The sequence below is a fragment of the Lynx rufus genome, unplaced genomic scaffold, assembly GCF_022079265.1.
Source record: "Lynx rufus isolate CCGP_SWC_20201006 ecotype Redwood Valley unplaced genomic scaffold, mLynRuf1.p SCAF_1, whole genome shotgun sequence".
In the NCBI taxonomy this organism is placed as follows: domain Eukaryota; kingdom Metazoa; phylum Chordata; class Mammalia; order Carnivora; family Felidae; genus Lynx; species Lynx rufus.
The window spans coordinates 109567114-109580148 of record NW_025814823.1 but is presented as its reverse complement, the minus strand read 5'-3'; the positions used below and the strand labels follow the sequence as shown (position 1 = coordinate 109580148).

General features: G+C 34.1%; 1 protein-coding gene across 3 annotated transcripts in view; it reads left to right on the top strand.

Annotated features, from left to right (window-relative positions):
- The window catches only part of KIF3A (kinesin family member 3A), a 48582-nt gene extending 35781 nt beyond the window's left edge, over positions 1-12801 (top strand). For all 3 annotated transcript variants that reach the window (XM_047084495.1, XM_047084487.1, XM_047084503.1), the window contains 8 exons: positions 3323-3479; positions 3875-4055; positions 4658-4768; positions 5366-5491; positions 6666-6719; positions 7078-7146; positions 7722-7846; positions 9513-12801. In XM_047084495.1, the coding sequence (XP_046940451.1) occupies positions 3323-3479; positions 3875-4055; positions 4658-4768; positions 5366-5491; positions 6666-6719; positions 7078-7146; positions 7722-7846; positions 9513-9561 (872 nt within the window). In that variant the 3' untranslated portion in view covers positions 9562-12801. The remainder of the gene's footprint in view (positions 1-3322; positions 3480-3874; positions 4056-4657; positions 4769-5365; positions 5492-6665; positions 6720-7077; positions 7147-7721; positions 7847-9512) is intronic.
- Positions 12802-13035: the final 234 nt, after the last annotated feature.

Below are 13035 nucleotides of genomic sequence, written 5' to 3'. Positions count from 1 at the left end.
TTTAAAATTTTTTTTTTTTAATTTTTTTTTTTTTTTCAACGTGTATATATTTTTGGGACAGAGAGAGACAGAGCATGAACAGGGGAGGGGCAGAGAGAGAGGGAGACACAGTATCAGAAACAGGCTCCAGGCTCTGAGCCATCAGCCCAGAGCCCGACGCGGGGCTCGAACTCACAGACCGCGAGATTGTGACCTGGCTGAAGTCGGACGCTTAACCGACTGCGCCACCCAGGCGCCCCTCAATTTTTATTTTAAAAAATCAACTTTAGTTTTCAACTTTTAGTTTTTTTTTTAAAAACTTTTTCCTAAATTAAAAAAAAATTACCTCCATTTTTATTCAGGAAGATATTAGCAACAGTCTTGTTTCCAAATGATCTTTTTAGAGGAACAGTTCACAAGTGTTAGATCAACATTCACACACACTGGATTCTCTAGACCTCATCAACACAATAGACAAAAGTCAATATAACACCAGAACCAGATGACAGAATATTTTTTCCTAAATTTTTAAGGACCCATTAGGCCAAATTTCAGTAATGCAAATATAAATGATTTTCATATTCAAGCATTTTTTTAAAGCAAGGAATCCAAAAAAAAAAAAACCAAACTTAAAGTTTTTTTTTCTTAAATAAAAAAAGGAATCACACACCTGGGTACTTATGCCCAACAATGCTCATGTAATGAGAATGAAATTAATTCAGTTAACTCTTCCTGAAATTCTTCCCTTTAATTTCATCTTGGCAATTTTGGTTGGAATGCATGGCAAAGGGCAATTAAAAATACTATTATTCCTGTTTGGCTTAATTATATACTATATGACATGACCAACTTTTAAGATGTATTTACCTGAAATTTTGTGCTGAAATCTATCATGCAGTATTAGAAGAAGGGTTTTTGGTTGGTTTAGTTAAGATTTTTTTAAATTCTTAAAAAAAAAATCAACGTAAGAGTGACTTTAGTGATGTCACAATTTTAAGTGACTGGTTAGGAGAGTTGGAACATATTCACATTTAGCCTGAAATATTATTTGCAGAGAAACACATTGATTTATCTGAATAATACTGGCTGGAATATTATTTAACTTAAATATTAGACTTTTGAAACTGAACCGAACCCTGTATGCATGGTCATCTTTATGAGAATATTGTAAGAGCACAGTAAGATTTTTGCTGCTAAAGCGTCAGTTTGAAAATCCTACCTGAATGGTTTTGAATAACTAATGCAATTCAGGCCTGCTAGTAATTCATCAACAGGTTGTGCTTTTGTATTTCTATATATAATATCTTTTTTACTGCCTCTTAATGGGGTTAGAAACTAGATATTTTTAAGTGTTAACCAAACAACTAGAACCCTGAAGCCTAAAAATTAATGTGCATATGTTTATCAGATTATTTCCGCTATGCTGTTAATATCCACATCTTTACAGAGAGGTTTTTTTGTTTTGTTTTTTGTCTTAACATATTGGCCATTTTTTCTTTAAATATTTGTAATGCTGAGGTGGAAAATAAGTTACAATTTTTTAATGCATGCCCTCGTTTTATTTTTTTAAAGATTTTATTTTTAATCTCTACACCCGATGTGGGGCTTGAACTCATAACCCCAAGATCAAGAGTTGTATGTGTTACCCACTGAGCCAGGCACCCTCTGTATGCAATTCCTTTATACCTGAACTTCAACTTTTCCCCCTCAAATTTCTAAGAAATAGTACTGCTGATTAATCCTGTCTAGGAGTTCACTGGGAGTAGGAATTAGATTGCTTTTTAAAATCATTTTTTTAACAGCATAATTCAGAATATTCAATACAGGTGGCTGTGCCAAAGAAGCCAACATACTCAGGTCTACATCCTGACTTTTGGAATGCAATGAATCACACCACACCAAAGCATGAATTTGGATCAGTGCTTTCATTTACTCTTTTATTTAACTTACTTGTTTTGTGGCTTAAGTTTGCTTTGGACTTTTATTTCTATAGAAATGGAGGGTAATATATTTTAAACCCTTGGGTTTTTAATATAATTTTATCCTAAAGATTTAAATCTCTGAATGCTTCTTCATCTCATGTTTCCTGAAAATGTATATTCAGATAAATATCTGCATCATCATTATCTTTCAGTTCTCTTTCCTTGTTAGCAGGAGGGGTTAGCTTTTGGGTGGAGACATTAACAATTTATAAACTCTTCTGGTTTACACTCTTCTGTGGTCCTTTGGGAAGGAAGTTAAGAATGACAGAAAGCTTTCAGGAGAGCCACACACCAATTCTACGAAAAGTTTGATCGTTTTTCTAAAGGAAAGTATGTTTCAAAGAAATTGTATTACCAGAAATGAATTTATTTGATTCAGTTTCATAACCAGTTTGATAACCTGGTTTTTTATTTGCTCTTTTTGATTTCTCATTTTAGTTTCATGATTTTGAAATTCATTCAATAAACTTACATTGGATACCTATTATATATATATGAAACACTAGTTGGCATTATAGTCAAAATAATCAACTGGAAACTGCATTTCCAGCTTTATTATTTGATAGTATTTCTATTTATATTTGATACTTGACATATTTAAAGTGGCTTATTGAGATTTAGGCTCCTGAGTTTGACATAATAATGAGCTATTTTAATTGCTCATTTAAGACACGATGATAGATCATGGTAGCTCAACAACTGTAAAATACCTGGTTAATTGTAATGTAACCATTAAATAATTAGTATAGAATTTCTTCCTTTAATAAAGGTATAATATGAAATGAAACACTTTCAAGTAATTTTATTAAACATAAATTTTACAAAAATTCTGAAGATACATGTTAGAAACTTCTTGCTATAAATTTTGCCTGATACTTTCATCTGTGCATTTTATGACTATATGTTCCTTTTATTTATTCATTTATTTTAATAAACTCTGGGGGGTATTTTTGGAAGCCACTGTATTTTGTACCTCGTTATCAGAAAAAAGTAAACAATCATACTGCTTTTTTGAACATACTGCGTATTTGAAGATACATAGATCTTTGGTTTTTTTATTTATTAGGCTTTCCTGTTAATCTTTCTCTTTTTTTTTTTTTCCTACTTACCTGTTTTGCTTCTCTTTCACATACTTTTGTTTTTAGTTATCATCGCATAATTACACAGCAGTTTGTTTAGCAATTAGTTAAAAAGTTATTCTAGGAACATATTAAATAGAAATAAAATATATTATTTGATTTGCTCAAAATTGTATTTGATTTTGTATTATTGAGGAAGGTATCTTTTGTAATTGAAGAGAATTTATACAAGCCTGAAAAATTGGCCCTAAAGTGATTGTTGCAAATAAATGACTCATATAGGTAAAAAGAAAGTGTCCCCAGATAAGATGGTTGAAATGCAAGCAAAAATTGATGAGGAGAGAAAAGCACTTGAAACAAAGCTTGACATGGAAGAAGAAGAAAGAAACAAGGCTAGAGCTGAATTAGAGAAACGGGAAAAAGATCTACTTAAGGCTCAGTGAGTATTACTGAATTGAGATAGATTCGTGATTTAAAAATCTTGTATTTTTCATAGCATGTATAAGCAAGAAAATTAAATAGTAATTAAAAGCTTGATTTTTGTCTCCAGAATAGCTTTTTGGGATCGAAGGTTTTGTTGTATTTCCAGAAATTACATCTGTTTTTGTTATTTCATCTCTGTGTAGAAGGAACAATTATCAGTGAAGTTGGGTGTTAGAGATTAAATCATAAGTTAATTAATACTACACTGTGATATAATTTGATAGAGGCGTTACATAATTATATCCCTATTTTTAAATTTTGCATCCAAATACCTGGTAAATTTTGGGAAATGATATTGATAGAATAGAAGATAATCGATGGATATTAACTATTCTCCTTTTTAATCAACAGACAAGAACATCAATCTTTGCTAGAGAAATTATCTGCTCTGGAGAAGAAGGTAATTGTTGGTGGTGTTGATTTGTTGGCAAAAGCTGAGGAACAAGAGAAACTTCTTGAAGAATCTAACATGGAGCTGGAAGAACGGAGGAAAAGAGCAGAGCAACTTCGCAGAGAACTTGAGGAAAAAGAGGTAATGTGACTTTTTGTTTCTGGTTGACACTTAGCCTCGGGTATTTAACTCTTCTAGTGAAAAGCTCTATATCCATAATCTTTAATTAAGTATAGTAGACACACAATGTTATACTAGTTTCAGATGTACAACATAGTGATTCAGTTTTTCTATATGTTAATCTGTACTCCCGGCAAATGTTGCTGCCGTTTGTTAACATATAATCCCTGTTACGGTACTCTTGACTATATTCCCTGTGCAGCACCTTTCATCTCTGTGACTTACTCATTCCATAACTGAAGGCCTGTACCTCCCACTCCCTCCTTCATCCATTTTGCCTCTCTCCCCCTGAAACCCAACCAGCAGTTGTTCTCTGTAGTGATAGGTCTGTTTCTGCTTTTTGTTTATCTCTTTGTTCATTTGTTTTGTTTTTTAGATTACACATATAAGTGAAATCATGTGGTATTCGTCTTATATCTATAATCTTAATAAAATTTTAAAGCAGATCTGTGAATTGCTTTGAAAGATAATAGTTGCTAAACATTTTTATCATTTGTTAAATAATGAAATTTTGACTTAACGAATAAATGATTCTGGCTGAAGTTTATCAATTTTTGTCATAGCAAGAACGCTTGGATATTGAAGAAAAATACACCAGCTTGCAAGAGGAAGCACAGGGAAAAACCAAGAAATTAAAGAAAGTGTGGACTATGCTGATGGCTGCCAAATCAGAGGTTGGTTTCCTAGAGATTACCTACAAATGTAGCTCTGAATTAAAAAAAAAGTTGTTTGAGTATGATTAAAAATCCTAAAGAGGTTATAATGTATGCTTACAGTTTTAAAGAAATAACATTTTCTCCTTTGTGTGCAATTTCACATTTTAGCTCTTAAGCTATATTGTGTATTTCCAACCTTGATAATGTGAAAATAGGGACACCTGGTGACTCATTTGGTTAATAAGTATCGGACTTTGGCTCAGGTCATGATCTCGCTGTTAACCTAGCTTGAGCCCTGCGTCGGGCTCTGTGCTGACAGCTCAGAGCCTGGAGCCTGCTTCAGATTCTGTGTCTCCTTCGCTCTCTGTGCCCCTCCTGCACTCACACTCTACTCTGTCTTTCTTTCTCTCTCTCTTAAAAATAAACAAACATTAAAAAAGAAAAAAAATAATGTGGAAATAGATAGTGAAGGGGTAGTATCATTTTGTGCATTGTTTTTGTGAAAAAACTGAGTAAGTTTTACAAGGTTTCTTAGGCCAGTGCTTAAATCAGATAAAACTGTTCTGTATTTAAAATCTTGTTTGCCCTTCATATTTTTATTGATTCTTCTGGTAGATGGCTGATCTCCAACAGGAGCATCAGAGGGAAATTGAAGGCCTCCTGGAGAATATTCGACAACTTAGCCGGGAGCTTCGACTTCAGATGCTTATTATTGATAACTTTATACCTCAAGATTATCAGGTAAGAGGGAAGTTCTCTGACCTAGATGTTACATCACTTGGCTGGGGTGAAGAAATGGGAATATAATTTTTAATTTAATTGATGGTACGTATTTACATTTCAGTTGTTGACAGTAAAATTTACTTGAACTAATGCCATCACATTTCACTTCAACTGTTATCTTTTCTCAATACATAATTCTCTGAGTATGTAAGTATCTAACTAAGAATTTCTCAGCCCTTTGGAGGAACCCAGATTTAGGTAATTGCATTCCTCTTTATTCATTCAATATACTTGATCCTAGAAATAGAATAAATGAAACTCCTTTGCTAATTTTTCTCCCTGCTTATGGATACTAATTGTGTGTATGTGCGTGTGTGTGTGTGTGTGTGTGTGCGTGTGTGTGTATCATAGTGTAGTGTATATGGTAAAATACACATAACATGAAATTTACCTTTTTAGACTATTTTGAGGAATATAGTTCGGTGACATTAAGTATGTTTATGGTGTTTTGCACTCATCACTGCCATCCATCTCCAGGTGGATGTTGATTTTTAATTCTAGTATAACTTTAAAATATCAGCCTCTCTGTACCCCAAATTGCCACTTTTCTGGTACATTTTAGTGTACCTTAACGTACTAATTTTTCAAAAATTTATTTCGAGTCTCTGTATAGCTCAAAGAACTTTTTCTGAAAATAAGCCTTAATATTTTTTTCCTTTGGACCTCAGGTTGACGAAATTTTTGTTTCATGGTACATTCTCCTTACTGGTCCTTGGGTGACCTGCTTTTATTTAGTTAGTTAGTTGTGTTTGTTTTGGCCTTTTTTTGTTATTTACTTTGTAGTGACCTTGTCATGCATAACAAAAGCTGCTATCAGGACATAACCTATTTCTAACCAAATGGTTTCCCTCTCCCCTCTGCCATCCCGTTGCCTCTTCCAACTCATGGTCGCCATCATCCTGAATCCCATGTTCTTCATTTTATTGCTTTTTATTTTTATATGGTTTAATTGCATTTATGTATATTCCTTCAAAGTATGTATTTTTAAATTTATCAGAAAGTTATAATGCAGTATACAATGTTTTGAGGCAACTTTTTTTACTTAATATGTTAAAATTTTAGTTTTGAGAGCGTTTTCAGTATTTCAAATGTTATTAAATATTAAAAGTAGACCATCTTTGACTCTTAAAAGGAAATGATTGAAAACTACGTCCACTGGAATGAAGACATAGGAGAATGGCAGCTGGTGAGTATTACCTTCATCCTCTCATGAAGTACTTAATGGAGTGCATCTTGTGGCCTGGGGACTGTGCTGGCTCTGAGGAGACTAAGATGGTCCAGGGAATGAATCAGATGAGAGTCCACTAGAGTGGATAAGATATTTTTCTCATTAACCGTGTTATATCACACAGACTATTCAGGGGAAGTGGTGTCGTTTGGGGCTGCACAGGACTGTCGGAGTTCTAGATTCCTTTCTTTTCCAGTATTCAAATTACGTTTTACGATTGTAACATCAGTATACCTCATAGTAATTTGCCTTATTCTCAGTATTAATTGCTAATTAAGATAATTTTCCTCCCTCCCCTTTTTTTTCCTTTTTTGAGAAATGTGTTGCCTATACAGGAAATAACATGAGGAAGCAGACTCCAGCTCCTGATAAAAAAGAGAAAGATGTAAGAGTGCTTTTTTGTTGTTGTAACTCCAGTTTCTTTATAGGATGTGGGTCACTCATCTGTGTTATCAATATGATTTAAATTAATCAGCTCAGCTGAAAAATAGGCCTATCTTTTGGGAAGAGAAGCCCTGGGAGGGGGGTAGAGGACGTTTCTGCTCCCCTCAGTCATGAAGGTAGGCTTTCCCTTTGCACCACACAGGTGGCATGGTGGCTTCTTCAGAGCCTCTTCACCTCTCCAGGCCATGGCGGGGGGATAGTTAGAGACCAGAGTGGGTCTGTCTCCTTCTCAGAGCTGGTCCTGGACCTAGGTCAGCAAGAGGAAGTAGCAGCTATAGGGGAAACAATAGTGGTTTTCCTTTCCTCTGAAGATATTGATAGGGTGTCAGGGCTCCTTACTTACCGCCCATGGTGAATACGTTTGACATGAGTGGCATTAGAAAAAGATACCCTTAGACATTTATTTGGTCTTCTGCAGTTTTTCTCTAGGAGTATATTCAGTATTTTTAATCTTCTCCTCACATCTGGTTTAAATCCTTCCTATAAGAGTGTCTTGTGTTTGCTCCCTTTACTTAGCCCTTTGAAGTGGACCTTTCCCACGTGTATCTTGCCTATACTGAGGAGAGCCTCCGGCAGTCCCTGATGAAGTTAGAGAGGCCACGGACGTCAAAGGGGAAAGCAAGGCCAAAGACGGGGCGAAGGTAAAGACTTCTCTTTCAGTCCTGTGAGATAAAGGCACTGAGATATCCTATGTAGATACATTTAGAGGAAATTTACTTAACATAATAAATGTTTTAGCTGTATTAAAGAGCTGCATTTTAGTTGTATTTAAATAAATATCCGAGTCCTTATGTAGTAATGATTTGAGTAAGTAAAAACTAAAGAATTAAATTAAGGCTTCCAACTTCTTTAGCCTCCCTGAGTACTAGAGTTTATTTTTAATATACTTTGTTCTATCCAAATGTATTAGAAGTCATCTCTTATCTATCTATCTTAATCCCTTAATTTCTTACAGTAATTCTTCTAGTGAGATGCTAATGAATTTGCCTGGTTCAACTCCAAGGTCTTATATTTGCTGGCTTGCTTTTCTGTTATAAACATTGCTCCAAGAACCTTTAACCTTTAACCTTGCTAGTTAAAGAAAGCTTTTCTGACCATTTTTCCCTTTCCTTTGAGTGCTGGTTTTGACTGTTGAGTAGTCTATATGTATCATAACATGAGATCAGGGCTGGGGCGTGTTTCTTCTCTCCCTTCCCTATGTAAGTACTGTTCAGCTTATTTAAACTGATTTTAACACTTGGAGCTCCTGAAATGATAGGAAATATTAAGCTTATTTTCCCCCCTACTTTGAGTATGTAGACTTTTGAGCTATAAGTCAGATGAAGTTGTAAGGTTTTAATATTTTATGTTACGTAACATCATAGACATAACCTAACATCTGTAAATTTGGTTTATGTGACTGAAGGTCAGTAGCATTGTAAAGATGTACAAATTTTTACATTTCTTGGCATTCAAGTGCCACTTGTTAAAAACTTTTCACATGTCAACAGAACCCATTTGTGTAATATTAGTGAATGAAGAAGTCAAACACAAATCCTGCTGGATCTTTCATTTTTCCATTTTTAATAGAGATATTTTTCTCTTACCTCTACAGTCAATAAGAAAAATTACAACACAAGAGTGATGATAAATGATTTAACGTAAAAAAATTTCATTTGAGCCAACATTGGATGAGCCAAACCTATCATTCTCTGTGTACCAGAATTAGCCTTCTGTATTATAAAAACAGTAGATGCCCCTGAACGTAAACATACACAATAAATGGTTTGTTGATAATGTATCACATTACCTGATAAGGTCCAATGTGATGTTCCTGTAAATTAGAAATGCATAGTTCAGTGCGCTAAGCAAAATTCCATTGAACACCGTACATTAATGTAGTATTTCCATCGGTCCCTGCACATGCTTCTGCAGGTGTTGCTTCAGAGGATTTGTGTCTCTTTTTTTCACTGAATGAACCTGTACCTTCAGCATGCCCCAGAACAGATAATCCAGGGGCTCAGGCCTGGCAAACATACAGTCCACTTGGCCCTGGCCTGTCTAGTCCTATTTTAGAAGTTTTCATTGACTCAATCCCTTACATTCCGTTGGTAGGGTAAAGTGTCAGGCTCTTGCAGCTACTTCAGGTGACCTTCCTCTGGCCTAAAAAGGTGGGCATTGATCTCTTAACATGTCAAACGTGGCAAACCTTGGCTTGTTTCTAGACCTTATGGCCACTCTGTGGCCATACCTGCTACATAATGTAAAGTGTTTGCATTCAGTCTTTTAGGAAAGCATTCATATTTTCTTTTTCTCTTCTCCAAACAGAAAGCGTTCTGCAAAGCCTGAAACTGTGATTGACTCTTTACTTCAGTAAACATTACAGACTTAAAGTCACAATAAAAATTAATGATATTCTCATGCCTAGACAAAATCTTTAATTAAAACACTGAAGACTGTTGTGTAATTTCAGATTATGGAAGCTGTAAATCATGGAGTAAGACTGGAACTAATATTTTGCCTAATAAGTCTTAGTCAGTATATATATTAATGTCATATTAAAATTGTACAACTGGTAATTGTTCAGATTGTCATATTACACTCTATACTGTGCAGGGAACTTGGGGGAGCAGCTTACTATACTGAGAGAGTTGCAGTTTAATGTATACATAAATCTGCTAGTGATTTATTCAACTACTGTATAATTAGGTAACTGGATAGGCAAAATAGAAAAAAATATATATGTCCTGTTTTGCACACAGAAAGTAGCAGATCTCATCATTCTATGTTGTGCTGTCATATGTGACTGTATGGGCTGCATATCTAAGAAATTATTTGATCTTAACACCCACCTGGCCTATTTAAAAATGTTCTAATTTTTATACTAACATTCATTGCATTTTAAGTATGAGACAACTTACGTTATTGATCTTTGGAAAATTTTATAATTCAGCAGCCAAACTTTAGAAGTATACATGTTTAAAATGCAAAAGTTGGAAACACGTTTCTTTAGGACCTCTCTTGACCTTTTTCTGCCACTTGGACTTCAAGTGAAATACACTTTTTTGGTTCTGGTTTCATGTTCTCTCGAAGCATTGAGTTTGTACATAGATATAAAAGTCACAGTTGCAGAAAATTAAGAAGCTAAATACTGGTCACTAACCTTTGCCCATATGTGTATATTTTCTAAAATTCACTTTGAGTGTGACTAATGGATGCTTTTCTGCATCTCAGTTCTAAATTGTGATAGGAATTGCTCTGTATCTCCCAATTGAGAAAGGTCTCCATTTTCCACAAAATGCAATCAAAGCAAGAAATATGTGTATCTTTTAATTCTTAGACTTTAAAACATTTGTTTTGCTTTTATTCATATTTTATAAAAAGAAAACATTCTTCCCTGAATTTCTTTTATTGACAAATCCCAGTTACACCATATTCCTTTAAAAATAAAAAAAAATCATTTTTATAGTAAAATAAGTTGTAATAGTTAGAATTGTTCTCATGGTGATTGCTTACAAAATTTTAATTTTTTCATAAGTTATGCTACTCCTAAGCCACTTAATATATCTTTTATGAATTTTAAAATTATATGATCAGCCCTAAAGTCCATTGGTTGCAAGTTTGAGACTTCATAAATTAGTATTTATTAAGTGAACAGTATTTTAGTAAGTTTGGTTAAATATTGGTTTGTAGTTACCAAGCTGCCTATAGACTGGGGGTGAGTGTAGGTGGCATGATTGTGAGGTGATGGTAAAAATGCGTCTCTAAGTTTAAAGTTCATTCCAAAGGTGGTGTACCAGATGTCCTGTGTATGGTGAATATTTTCTAGGTAATAAGAATTGCATTTACCTGGCAGCATTTTCCTTGTAATGTGTAAGATAGTTAGAAGTTTTGACTTTACACTCTGTGGGGCATTATTCAGGTACTGTGAAGACTAGAGGTGAATTTGTGTCTTGTAAAAGCTTTGTCTGTGCAGAATGTCTTGGCAGTTGTAGATGTGCATTTAATGGTTAGCAAATGCTCCAGAGAAATCTTAATTTTGCCAGTAGAATAAAAAAGATGCATACTTCTTTCTAAAAATCCACACTTCTAGCCTTTAACCATCCAGTGAATAGGAAAGGAATAACTTCATTTTTTATTGTTTTTGAGTAGAGTTGACACACAGTGTTACATTAGTTTCAGGTGTGCAAAATAGTGATTCCGCTGCTGAGTTACACTGTGCTCATGGCAAGCGTAGCTCCCATCTTTCACCATAAGACGCTATTACAGGCTATTACAGTATCGTTCACTATATTCCCTTTGCTGTGGGGAAGGAACAACTTGTGCATTAAGCTTTAAAACAGAAAATTTAAGCCAGTGTGTTAGATTTATTTTTCTATTCCACTTCTGCTACAATAGCAAAAATCTGTAAAAAGTCAAAACATTGAGGAATTTACAAAACAGGCCATGTGAGCAGTTTTTTTTTTTTTAACATTTACATCAGAAATTGATTATACCAGATGTACCTTAGATATTCATTTTATGAAATACCAAAATAAGATATTCGAGCCAGGCTTGAATATCCATATGAAAACATGGGATACTGACTTTAGAGCTGTTCATTTAGCTCTGATCATAGCAATTCTGTGGTTTCTTCACATGTACTGTGTCTTTGTCCATAAAATGAAATATTTTTAACTTCAGTGTTAATTTCATGAAAGGATATGGATGAAGATACTTGCTCATTATTTGAAATACAGTTTTAAGATGAGTGTCTCATATAAATAGGTTATTGAAAGGGTATTTTCTCTTTAATTTAAAAAAGTAATATTTATTTATTAAAAGGAGCCTTGGTAGAATGTTAATTGTTTGTGATACATTCTTTAATAAACCCTGTTTTAAAACCTCAATTATATATACTTATAATTAGGATATTAAAATATAATAGTACACCCCCTTTTTGTTTAGATTCTTGTAAAATATAAGATTAATCAAGGTATATGGGGGTGGCCTGCATCTGTGTTTTTATCTGGCAAGTAGAATCCATTTGACAAGGTATCTCATCTTTCTGGGAAAAGGGGACCTTTTTTTGCAGCAAGAAATTTAAGATTATTTTGGGGGAGGGAGGTGATTCTACTTGATCTGTAACATATTTTTAAAATTATGATTATGGTTTTTGGGTTGTAGCTGTCATTTTTAGTCTTCTAAAAATATCTTTCCCCTTAACTCTTCTATAAAGGGAGGTCCCTCTCTTTCTTACAGGGCTGTGAATTAAGGAATGGGTAGAGTTTACATTTAAGCATGCCAGTGTCTGCCCAGTTTCTTAATGTATACATTTGTTTTCCTTTTTAGTTATTTTTTGTTTTTAAAATGCTAGAAGAAAACCTAGATCTTCCTAGTGCCTTTGAACTTATACTGTAGTTTGATTAATTTTAAATCATTAATAACTTCAGTAGCATTACTACAATACTGTATACTGGCCAAAATTGCAAATCTTCCAATGAGTTTGTTGCATTAATTTCAAAAGCCACACTTTCATTGTATTTTATGTATAAATTGTATTTGTTCAAGTTGTATATATTGATATTGTATGTATACATGCAGCATGGTTAAGTTAGAAATAAAAATCTTTACCTAACACTGATAGTGGCGGTCTGCTTTTTCCCCTGAACTCTCTTTGTGGGTCTTTATGCTTGGCATCTCAATTTTATATGGTTTAGAGAGGCCTGTGTCATTTCACACCCCATTTTTTTTTTAATGTTTGTTTATTTGGAGACAAAGATTTGCGTAAGTGGGGTAGGGGCAGAGAGAGAGAGAGAGAGAGAGAGAGAGAGAGAGCGAGAGAGCAAGAGAGAGAGAATCCCAAGCAGGC